Below are 13,231 nucleotides of genomic sequence, written 5' to 3' on the forward strand. Positions count from 1 at the left end.
ATTTTCATTCAACACAAACCAGTTGTGTTTATTTTACTGTGAATTAGCTTTACACAGTTTAATGATATGTTTTAATAGCAGCAGTATACTAATAGATAACAAAAAATTATATAATACTTTATTATCATTTAATAGTATAGTATTTAATAGTTTATTCTTGTCAGTTATTGAGTTGCATGCTGCGCCGATGGAACATTGTCTTTTTCTTTTATGACAACATCAGTGGATTACATTTTTTTTAGAGGAACTGATTAGCTATAGCTAATTGGAAAAAGGTATGAATGCGTCATTTATAAATCCTTAGTTTACTGAAGATCACATATTTATTTTTATTAATATTTATGTTGTATATTTATTTAAAGCATTACAAAGCCATTTTATTCAAAGCAGCAACCACAGTGAAAATTAAAATAAATAAGAAGTTGATTTTACCTTTGTCTATCCTGCTTTAGTTTGTGATAGATTGCTCATTGTAGTTTTCATTTAGTTTTCCTGTGTTTTGAAAATTAGTTTTTATTTCAGTTAATTAAATATTTTTTTAACTGCTGGTTGGAGTTTTGCTGACTTTAATAAAACAAATACACATAATACAAGTTGAATTAGATATATTTGTATTGAAACCTTATTTTATTCATTTAACAGAGTTCACACCTAGTTTTATTTAAGGACATTGATCTCTCTTTCACTGCTGATTCCCTCTGTTAAATTTAACAAACTGCTGCAACTTTCCCATTGTAAACAAACCAGAGTAAAATGAGAGTTGGTACCTGTGTATTGAAATAAAGTCTAGAGCTTGTACTAACATAAAATTAAAAGAATTTAAAATATGAGAATATTACAGAAAATAGATGATGGAGCTGTATTGATAAAAGGAACAAAATAGTTCGACCTATAACCTAAAGGAGAATGTATCTACAGACTGTGAAATAGTTTTTGATTTTCATTCAGTTATATTTCACTGCGGTCGCACAGGCTGTGCATACTTCCATACTTATACTTAAAATTATGAATGTGTCAGTGTGTTCAGACACTTGGCATGAGTTACAGTAAATGCAGTGCTCTGTAAGTATCCGAATGTGCATTTAAAACAGTCAAAATGTTGAGTGTGGAACTTCCACCCTCCATATCAGCTGCATAATGTATAATAATTCTGAAAGCGTGGCACAGAGGAACACTGCTTTGCCCAAAATCAAACTCATTGAAAAAAGGAAATATGAACAGTCTTTTAATACTGTATAATAGGAGTTCTCAACTGGTCTCACCTTTGGACCCATATTGTCTCATTGCCATTAAATTGTTTTTACAGAATTCAAACCAAGCAAATTAAACAAATTACACACTTATTTTTCATCTCTACGTTCTCACTTATTAGTCTATAATTGAACTGAGTCAAAATCACAAATAGATACAAGCTTTTTCCCCCTAATATACTGTAAGTCTGAGTTCCAAATGACATACCTCTTTGGATATTTTAGTTCTAAGATATCACGCATGTGCTGTTAATCATCAGTTCACATTTAACACTCATGGCCACATCATATGCACATAACTCACTTCAGCTTCAGCATTTTATTACCTTGGGTGATTTCAAATCTCTTCTATCAAACTGTCTAACAGAAGTGTGTAACTGCTATTCTTAAACTGGTTTTTAGCTTTTATGTTTCTAGTCATTTTATGTTGTCTTTATTGTATGTAGCTTTATACTCTGTTAGTTCATTTGTATTGTACTGATGTGCCTCCTGGTCAGGTCTCCCTCAAAAAAGAGATTTCATCTCAAGGGACTTCCTGGTAAAATAAAGGTTAAATAAATAAACTTTGCATAAAAGTCCTACAATAAGGGCTTTAAAAAACAATTTGCAACCTATTCAGAACAAGGATTTGGGTCACAAATCAGTACTTGAAAACTCTAACTGTATAATACAGCTGATGAATAAAAGAAAGAATAAAAATACATAAAATAAAATACAGTGACTGAATTTCCCCCACAGGAATAATAAAGGGATTTAACCTTAACCTTCACTGGGTCAAAAAAAAACAAAATGTAAATGAATAAAATAAATGAATAAAATAAATGAAAACCAAAAGGGTAAAAAGGGCATAAAAATAGAAAACATTAATCAGTGTTCAAAAACAAGTCTAAGGCTGACATGATTTAACTACACAGAGTCTTTGTCAGGTCTTTGTTAAGTTTAATATCAGATATTCTGTTGTTCTGCTGATTAACTCTTAAAAAGCAGTGAAGAATATTGTGCAGCAATTTCCCATTCTGGTAAGAGCACAACATCCAGTCTTATTCAAGACAACACTAACTTATCAAAATTTGCACACTATCAAAGTAAATGCACTGCATTGATGGACAAGGATTTTTGGACACATGCATTTGTAATGTATTGCATTAACAATCGCTCTCATGTCAGTGAACTCTGCCAAGTATTGTTCCATTCTCCAAACCCATATGTTTCCTTCTGCATGTGCTCTGTTCCATTGACATGAAAACTGGAGGTTTCAGCAAAATAATGAAACACATCCAGGGCATGACCTGTTGAAACTGTCAAGAATTTAGTTGTTTTTTTTCTGGTTAACAATAAACTAAAAAAAAGTCATTTGTTTGTGCCTGTCTGATGCAGCCACGCACTTTGAAACACAAGATTTTTCCACAAATATGTCATGATAATATTTGAAATTTCGTAAAATTTTAAGGCTGTCTGAAAACTTTTTTGCACTACTGTATTTATGCAGTTAACTTTTGTACTAACAGAAGTACTTGGTTTGAGACGCTAACTATAATAATAACTATAACACTGACATAAAATGAAACCGTACAGCAGGGGTGTCAAACTCATGTTATTTCAGGGGCCACATTCAGCCCAATATGATCTGAAGTGGGCTAGACAAGTGAAACAACTGTGAAAAAAGTAAATTTACATTATGAAAGTGTTCACATCTACAAAGTTTCCTTAAAATGTGTACAACATGGACAACCTGAAATGTCTTAAGAAGTTTATCAGTTTATCATTTACACATGCACATTACAACTTACAGTTCACAGTGGATTTACAAAGACAAAAGAAACATTTCATAACAGGCAGAATATTGTTAAAATTGCACTTACATCTTTGAAGATGTTTCATGTTCATATATGTTCATGTTATTCACATTTTTGGTAAGAGGATAGTTTGTAAATTTAAACATTTTTATGTAATTTAACTTTTTTTTTACACTAAAACAAAGAGAAAAACTTGTGGTTGTCATTATTTATAGGTTACTGTGATAGTATTTAAAGGTTTGACTGATCTACTTTAGATCATATTGGTCTTTGTGTAGAACCTCAACTACAATGATTTTGACGCCATTGATTGTTAACATCGTCAGTGTAATTTTTGCATTTCACAAATTCATCCGACGAGCTGAAACGGTCTTTTTGTCATGTAGGTGTTAGCCCACAGGCCGTATGTTCTACACCTGTGCCTTACAGTATGACTGCTCTCTCTTCACAGACACTTTTGCCAGTAAAGTAGCAGCCGTCCAGGACACCTACGCAGACGCCTCTATCGGGAATGTGACCGGCAGTAACGCTGTCAACGTCTTCCTGGGAATCGGCATGGCCTGGTCAGTGGCGGCCATCTACTGGCACATGAAGGGAGAGCCGTTTGTGGTGGATGCCGGCTCGCTGGCCTTCTCTGTCACTCTCTTCACCATCTTCGCCTTCCTGGCCGTCTCAGTGCTGCTTTACCGGCGCCGGGCCCACATCGGAGGAGAACTGGGTGGGCCCTGGGGACACAGACTGGCCACAACAGCCTTCTTTTTTAGCCTCTGGTTCCTTTACATCCTCTTCTCCAGTCTGGAAGCCTACTGTCATATACAGGGCTTCTAAATGGAATGGAACTGACTTCAGTTTGAGAGTTTAAAGTACAACTTCAGAGGTAAAAGAGTGAATCCTCACTGTGGAATTTAGGTCAGTCTTGTACGGTATGAACGGACAGGAGAGGTAAACCCGGGGTTTTCCACACACCTCCCTCCCTCTCCCTCTCTCTCTCCCTCAATCCCTTCTGTAAGGATGCTTGGAGGTGTGAATTCTGCCCTCTAGTGCTCAGAGGCCAGGCTTTAGGAGAGCCGCCCTGAGCCCTCACAAGTGTTCTTACAGCTGGGATTGGGTTACCACCAGGTCCAGAAGATGCGGAGGGGTGGTCCTGCATTCCACTGGAGGAGACTGCGGTCTTATATCCGGAGAGAGATGAGTTAATCAGAGGTCTATATTTTTCTCAACATCTGATGAGAATGACTTTTTTTAAAAAGTATTTTGGGGATAAAAATGCAAAAAATAAACAAAACAAAAAAAAAATCACAAAAAGAGGAATCAAAGAACTATTTTCTGATTTACGTGATGGAATAACAAAAGATTATATCGTAAATGGAAATATGTTGTTGAGTGACAGTGGGATGGGTTCATAGTATTTATTTTTATTTGCGTAGTTTCCTAAGGAGCACTGCAGAAGTCACACGAGTGAAGAAGAAGACGAGCGACAGTGACAGCTTAGGTACTTGCAGACGAATCACCGTTAAAACAGGCGAGGAGGAAGAGGCGGACACAGTGAACATTGTCAAACTGCCCTGAACATTACTTCAGTACTCTATACCTATCTATATATAATATATTTCCATATTTTCTGTATATTTTGAATATTTGTTTAAATGTGGTCACCTTCTGCTCTAACAACAGAGGATTGCTGTGGCTAAGGGGTGGGGAGGGGGGTTCAAACTATATACTGGAACGATGTCTTCACATTTCTAAGAGTTATGTATCTTGCCTATAGGTAAAAGTATGACATTGTATTTTATTTACTGATATCTTGGTCTCACTCGAGTTTTCACCTTTTCAATCAGAAATCAAAAAAGAAAAAAAAAAAAACGTGTTGCTGCAGAGATAAATTCAGAAGTATTTTTGTACTGTTCCTTCCATGCACTTTGCTGTATAGTTCTATTTATGGAGACTTCTACTTGTACATGTGCAAAAGGCCAATATTAAAAGTGTCACTATATGTATGGACGGAACAGAGTGCCTGTGGAGGGAAAAGCGTTTGCTGCAGATGCCCACACTGAATAGCTTCATGCACTGCTCAGTTTCTTATTAAAATTGTCAATTTACTGTTTTTTCTTTTTTTTTTTAAAGCTGCATTAATTGATGTTTGGCCACATGGGGGCAGCAGAACAAGCTGAAAATGGAACATCTGCTGTCTTATGACTCAGTTTATTTTCATGTCAAGTGGTTTTCTTAATCTTATTACTAATTTTAGTGTGATAATAATCAACTTTGATGCAAATTCGCACAACGGTGTACCCACACCTACACTATCACTCAGAAACCCTCATCGGTTATGTTTTAAGACATAATAAAAATAGTCTGCATTGAATAAAAAATTAATTTTATTACATTTTTTTCCACAAAAATGTGAGACTAGGGTAACCAGGTCCTCAATATGTTTGTGTGGGTCAGTGAGGGTGTGATGTCTTTCTAAATTTAAAAAAAATAATAAACTCATGATGTCAGTCAAAAACACATGATTTTGTCTCTGTAGATCTATTTTACGTGACTTTTATCCTCCTGCTGTTTCAAATAAAATAAGCATTAAACTTAAAAGTTAATAAAATAGTAGACCTCCTGGTGTAAGTCTTATATTCAGTTTATTCTGAATTAGGAACAGAAATGTATTTTTTAAGCAGATTTCTTAAAATTACAGTTGAAATTTGCAGCAATTTGCAACTTCAATCTACTCATGTAATCCCTTCAGAATCATTATTTGGGACATTCTCTCAGTGCAGCAGTGGAAAAAGGTTTTTGGACACCCCTCGCATTTGTGATATATTACATTAAGAATCAGTCCTAAATCATTGAACTCTGCCAAGTATTGTTCCATTCTTCTAACCCACATGCTCCATCAAGGTCAAAACTGGATGTTTCAGCAAGATAATGAAACACATCAGTTGGGAATTTGGTTTTGTTATTTTTCTTAAATTAATTCACATTTGTTTGTGTCTGTCTGATACAGCCACACCTTTTGAAACACAAAAACAATTTTTCTCTAACTATTTCATGATAATATTTGAGATTATGTAACATTTTAAGGGTGTCTAAAAACTTTTTTTTTCCACTACTGTATGTGGGATGCTGGGAAAAGGGAACTGAAATGATTGTCTCGGAAAAACTGACAAACTGACATCTTCTCTGCCACCCTAAAGAAAAATCTAAATGCTGTTATATTTAAAAGTTTCTCTGATGTTTCATGTTTTGCACTGATCAATTCAGGTTTCCATATTCACCTTGTAAAAGCTTAATAATAGATTAAAATTGTTACCTCTCAAATTATGCTGGTAGGTTTGCCACTTACATTCAGAATCTTGGTGAATTTGGAGAGAAACTTTCAGTAAATGAATGGAGGATATACCTGGAAGTGTCAAACTCTGCACAGAAGTCAAACAGTGAAAAATACTTGTTTTAATGGTTGGAGGTTTAACTGTAAATGTTCACATTTTTACCTGCATTTTTGTCATAGAAAACCTATATCATATGTTTGGTTTTTTTTGGTTTGTTTGTTTTTTAGGTCCTTTATCTCCTGATATTATTACAGCCTTGTCTAAATGAGCAGCAGCCAAATTTGCTTGTTATGTTTTGTCGCACTGGTGGCATTTAGCCAGAGGTGGTGTCAGCTTTTTGGGAAACAATGTTAAAGGCAGCTAAAAGCAGTGATATAAAACGTATTGTTCGGATATAATTAGTTTTTTTGTTTAGAAAAAAATGATGGAATAACTTACTATTGAGTGATGTTAAGTGCTGTGGCTGGATTTTGTGAAGTGTGTAATTTACATTTCACTTTGGCATTAAATAGACAACATTAGGATTCAGTCAGATTTTGACATTAGTGTGAATTTATGTTTAAACCTCAAACTCACAGGAGCCAAACTGCTCAATAAAGCTGGAAGGAAGTGAAAAGGTGGTGACAATTTGCAAAGTTGTCACAACAAACATCCCTATTTATGTGTTACACAGTGGTTTTATTAGTGTAAATATAAAAACAGTCATTAGTGCAGCTTTAAAAGAAAGGAAAACCTTTCATTGCTTTGACATTATACAATTATTTGTGTTTTAGAGGCACTTGCATAACCATCATGTGAAGAGTAGGTGTCACTTACGTTCATTTTGGATTGAAGCTCCTCAGTGAAGATGAAGAGCTGCCAGTGTGGGTTTCATCGCAGCAGGATGAATCTGATAGTAGCCTGATATTAATATTGAATGCTGTTTAACACATGACTGGTGCTTTGTTTTTGTTTTTTTTGGGTTTTTTTTAATAAGAGAAAAAAAATTTACTTCCAAGAACAGCAAAGTGTGTTTAATTTGCATAAAGTGTATGTTAGTATATAATCAGTCAAATTTTGGCTAATATTTAAAAAAAAAAAAATCACACAAGAGATTACCAAAGAGAGAGATGCAACATCTGATTAAAAAGTGACAAAAATGGAAAAACATAACAGAAAAGTGACAGTAAGTGGCAGTGATAGTGTGTCTCCACAAGGGGGATGTCAAACTCCAGTCCCAATGGTTTATCCCTTCCTCTGTTTCTCTGCTTATCACTCCTCTTCCTCCTATTCCTCCTCCTCAGTGTTCTTCCTTTGTGGTGAGCAGTGTTGTAAATATGTCTCGTGGCTGAATCGGCTCTTTTCCCCGGCCCTGGACCACACCTGCTCACCTCACTCTGTCTCAATCTGTCTCTATCTCTTTCTCTTTGACATTTAAGCAAACACATTCGGAGTAAAGTGACGGGTCCACTGCTGTACAACAAGGAGGGCAGTTTGTCACATTCAGAGGCAACACAAAACTCACACTTTGTACATAATTTTCAGTGTATGTTTACATAGGCACACTATAAGTGTCCAGGGGGGAAAACAGCATGTCAACACCATCATATGTCATCTACAGTTTATCTGGGGTCGCTTCATCTGAGCCAGTTTAAGTGAAGGTGTGAAATTATTATTATTATTATTTATTTTTTATTATTTGGTTTATTTTATGGGTCACTGAAGCTCACTTTGTCACCTGATCCCTTGTTAAAATCCTGCAGCAGGAACATTTTCTTAGTTCAGCAGGTGTTCATGATGACAAGGATGTGCCAGTGTTTTTCATTTTCTCTTTGCCTTTAGTGGCTAATTGTATCGTTTATTTGGCTGTATCGATGATTTTAACCTGCAGAGATTTGTTGAGCTGAAAGTCGGCCAGTGTGTGTTTGTGTGTTGTGCATGTTGCCGTGCTGAAGCCAGGCTGTGCGTCCTCTTCGCATCCATGTGCACAGGCAGTGTTGTTGGTCTTCACAAGGGCACGACTCTAAATTGGCTCTGTCATTTTGTCTTAAGAAAAAAATACATGTCTTAATTCTGTAAAAGGGGGGGTAAAAAAAAGTATTTATCATATACATCACTTCTCAAGGCACCAGTCTTTTTGCTCAGCCTGCTGGATGGAAGTGAAATCTCACCGTGATTGGACTTGTGGTTGATGATGATGTTGTGAGACACTGAGGAAAGTTTCATCAATGAGGTGAATACTGTTCTTTTTAACTTTGTTTTTGTGTAACAGAAAAGGGGCACATTTTAATGGATGGGTATGTTTTCCTGGCCTGCAATGAGATGTCAAAATAAAAAAGCAAATTTCCAAAGCTGACAATGTTTTGAGATCAAACTGTTTTGTTCTTTTACTGTTAAATAAAAGCAGCTTCCTGGTTCTTAAGATAACCCTGGTTTCATTTAAATCCACCTGTCATTTTCAGTATAATATACAGTGTTACGAATGCAATAGCCATTATTTACTCTGACATCTTCATATCTCTAACTTTTCATGAAGGAGAAAAAGCAGTTCACTTTGTATTTTTTTCTTAAATCCCACTTCTACATTCATTTCTACAAAACAACCAAAATACTGTATGTACAGGCCTTTTCAAAGCATGTCTTATAAAATTAAATATATTTAGTTTGTTTTAAGTATTGGCTCTTGATTATTACTTCATTTGCACCAATTCAACAGGGATTGTTTTAATGTGTAAAAAAAGACCACATTCACTCAGCATTCACATTATTTCTATGATGCATTTCCTATGTTGTGTATCTCATATCAGATTATATTTTAACAGTCTTCTTCACAATACACAGTATAACAGATCCATAAGACTTTATCTGGCGCTTAAGGAAGAGTGATCTGGTAACACACGAAACTCAGCCAAAACATCATCAACATCAATATCATCCTCATCATCAATATCATCATAAGGTGAAAATAAATATATATAGTTGTAGGACTTCCCATTCTCACTGAATTGAAATATGGTTATGATAAAAAAAAATGATTAAATGATACATAAATAAAGATTATAAATATTACTGTTAGCAGTAGTAGTAGTAGTAGTAGTATATTTCAGTTGTTGTTAATAATTATCACAATAAATGTCAAATCAGTACTTTTTTTATTTCCAAAGGCTAGGTTTTTTCTTATTGAGTGAGGACTCCAGATGGTTTAAAATGATTATTTATAGTTACAACATGACAAATATTTCCAATGAAAAAAAAAAAAAAAACAACATTGAGTAAAGTTACGTAATAACAAACTGAAGCACTTTATGCATCACAGTTGTTTTTGATGATGATGACAACTGAATTAACTCTAAAGACAAAATAAAACATTTGATGCAATGATATAATATAAAATATAAAATTATGCCATGATATTTGTCATTATTGTTTGTACCTCCACCTCCATTGGCAGTGAAACACCTGAATTCAACACGTCCCAATACTTTTGTCCGTATACTGTATTTTTTTTTTTTTTTTTACTGCTGTTGTACGACTTCCCTTGATAACCCACACAACATATAATCAAAAATATTTAATGTGCAAAATGTTGACTGAAATAAAATGTATTTCTTATATTTTACTCCACTGTTTCAACCAAGATTTGTCAAATTATGCATTTCCATTTAAAATATATTCATTTTTTTCTGAAATGTCTAACCACTCATATGCATTTCTCAGTCTTTGTAGTAGTAAAACACATACAACTGGAATATACAGCAAATATGCAAACAGGATTAAAAACAAAACACATTTCAGACCAAAAAAATGTAAATTGTAGAAGATATATAGGATGATCTGGACAGAGAAAAGGATAAAAAAACCATGAAAGCCTCTAAAGGTGTGTAATGTAGCACAACATTATTTAAGGAAACATCCAGATAGTCGATCCAAGAGAGTTGAAGATTTATTGAATCCAAATAGAGCTCACACTAAATATTGATTTTACCTGCAAAAGCTGCTTAGATCTGTTTTAGTCCAGTATTAGGGGTTAAAGAACAGGGGAAAAAAATTTTGAAAATGGCAATGCAAATGATTTTAGAAACACAGCAGTGAAAAGCAGATGTTGAATGAAACATATAGTAATGAATTATCAACCGATTTGAATCATCTAAAATGTGTTTTACACTTTTGAGGCACTCTCCTGAAATGGTAATTTTGTGTTAGGAGCATGAACGTCCAAATGGGTCACATCTGATGACCATGAAAAGATGACAAACTGCATTTTACACTGATTATTTACATTTATTGATCGGATTAGTGGATCAGCAGGTGTTAACCCATACAGACCCAAACAGCAATTGGTGACCAAAACCATCTACTGATCTAAAATGTTTAATACCTATTACTCCAATAAACCTATCAACACAAGTAAATAATTGGCGTAAAATGCAGTTTTTCACCCTTTCATGGACATCAGATATGACCCATTTGGACGTTAAGAGGCTCCATAGTTACCATGGAAACACCATCATCTTCTACAACATTGATTCACCAGTAAAACCCATGGTGTTTGATCAATGACAGTGGTTGTAGATGCTTATTTTTGTGTTCAGTGATTGATATCTTTACCTAAAAAGTCACCTTTTTTCACTTTTCTTTGATTTTTAACATAATAACCCTCAACTTTAATCCGAGCTTTAATGAACATGTACATGATCAGTAAATTAAATAAAAGAAAATACATGATTTTTACTGCAAAAACACAAAATACAGAGGAGAATAGTATAATAAATGGTGATAAATGATAAAGGAAAATTAAATCTAGAGCAAAATTCATTTGGGAATTTCCACAAAAGTAGCACCGGGTCTTTATGGGTTAAACATTTTGGTTTTGGTCAATAGTGGCTGTTTGGATCTTTATGGGTTAAGCATCCTCTGCAGCACCATTCTCTCCATTTGTCTGCAACTAATCCTATATTGTGTACCTCATATTTTTATATTCGTATGTCAGTCACACCCAAAACTGTAGCAAAACCCTTTGGATTGTTTTGTGTCAGATTATATTTTTCCTGTTGAGGTGGTTCAGTCTGTTTACATGAGTGTAGAGCAGGCTGGCAGACTGTTCCACACTTCACCAAACAGTCATTTTACACATCAAAGATCAAGAACATGTTTGGTGCCTGAGGAAGAAGAAAATAGCATCTGAAAAGTACACCAAACCTTCAGTGGCTACATCATCTCATTTTTCACTACTCAAATATTTATTTAGTGCTGCTGTTGTCTGATTTAACTCCAAGCATCAGTCTTTTACATAGTAACTTGTATCTATATAAATGCACATATTGCATGTACAAATGAACCCCATGATATTAGTGGAAGAGGACAGAAATGTCTTGGCTGATTCACATGCACAACATGTCAATCACTATTATCTACAGAATCTTAAAAAAAATGATTCAAGGTATGCGCTGATTGTGAAAGCTAAATGTGAGAGCTAAATGGTCACCCACTGACAGGTTTCATCAGAATGAGATACTCAGAATTAATACCAGTTTATCTGTCAGTGGTTGTGAAGTTATGGCTGATTGTTGTATTACTGATACTGATGTTCAGCTGATGAATTGATGAATGAATGAATTGATGTATCCCTAAAAATGGCCATTTTGATTCCAAAGTGCAGGTGCAGTTTCTTCAAATTCCGTTTTGTGTCCAGTTCTTGAGCTAAAGTCATTGACGTGGGACTTCTTTGAATGTTTGAAGTATTTACTAAAGAAAATGATTCACATTACAAGAATAACATTACAAAAAATAAAGAATCTTTCATCCATTACAGGAGATCAATGAGGGCCATGTAGTCACAGTCAAAGGCTGTTGCTCTCTGACCCCCTGTTGGCTGACGCAGCTTACTGTTTTAACAGAATAATGCAATACAGATGTTCATAATTAAGAAATATTAAACAAGATTAACACTACAAATTAGGTAACAGTTATTTCTTTCAAACAGTCAAACTAAACATTGTACTTTACAAATTTAAATTATTTTCCACTTATTTGCATTATGGCTCTAACACAAAGTTGATGCATATACAAACTAATAAACTTAATATCGTGTACATTTGTTAGTTATACATTATTTTAACATTTTACCCGTATCAAATATTGGTACATTGGAGTTTTGATGTGAAATACATAAAACTTGTTAAACTATTTGTTTAAAAAAAAAAAAAAATTCATTCTTACTTGATTTCTTTGTTTCTGTGACCAATATACAATATGTTTTTTCATGTCACAATTGTGTAGTTCAACAAGATGGAAATTTTATATGCAAATGAAACAGTAATTTTAATTTGATATGTTTTGGGTGCTGAAATTGGTGAAAGTGCCTTTAAAGTTACATTATCCTCTTTCCATTCAGCATTTATAACCAGTTTCCAGACGTGGATTAAGCCTAGTCAGAGATTAAAAGAAAAATTCACTGAAGATCTGCATTTAAAATGTTTTAGTCTTAGATTAGGCTTAATCCATGTCAGAGGAAATGACTGTTTGGGTTTATTTTCGGAGCATTTTGAAGTATGGGTTTTATGTTTAATTTAATGAAAGCAAAAGGAATGTGTGCAGCTCTGAAAATATCTCATATAGTTTCTGAAGTGGATTTTAACCCCAAACACAGAATGGAATTAATGGCATCAGTTCATGTTTTTGTCATGCTGTCTGTTTTTTTTTATTGCTTATTTCCTTAAGTTATCCTTAAGTTTGTGTTTTGTTTTTGACAGGTCAAGAGTTAAATAAATGTGACAGTGCAGATACTAAGCCCGCAGGCATGTGTTTAATTGGACGCACAGGCCAGCAGCAGGTTCACGCTGTGAAAAGGGTGACCAGCGTTTGACGTACAAAGAGGGTG

General features: G+C 34.4%; 1 protein-coding gene across 2 annotated transcripts in view; it reads left to right on the forward strand.

Annotated features, from left to right (window-relative positions):
- Window positions 1-5,518, forward strand: part of slc8a3 (solute carrier family 8 member 3) — a 167,997-nt gene extending 162,479 nt beyond the window's left edge. For both annotated transcript variants that reach the window (XM_030127446.1, XM_030127448.1), the window contains one exon: window positions 3,498-5,518. In XM_030127446.1, coding sequence (XP_029983306.1) covers window positions 3,498-3,874 — 377 coding nt within the window. In that variant the 3' untranslated portion in view covers window positions 3,875-5,518. The remainder of the gene's footprint in view (window positions 1-3,497) is intronic.
- The last annotated feature ends 7,713 nt before the right edge of the window (window positions 5,519-13,231 follow it).

This window comes from Sphaeramia orbicularis, chromosome 22, assembly GCF_902148855.1.
Source record: "Sphaeramia orbicularis chromosome 22, fSphaOr1.1, whole genome shotgun sequence".
Taxonomy (NCBI): Eukaryota; Metazoa; Chordata; class Actinopteri; order Kurtiformes; family Apogonidae; genus Sphaeramia; species Sphaeramia orbicularis.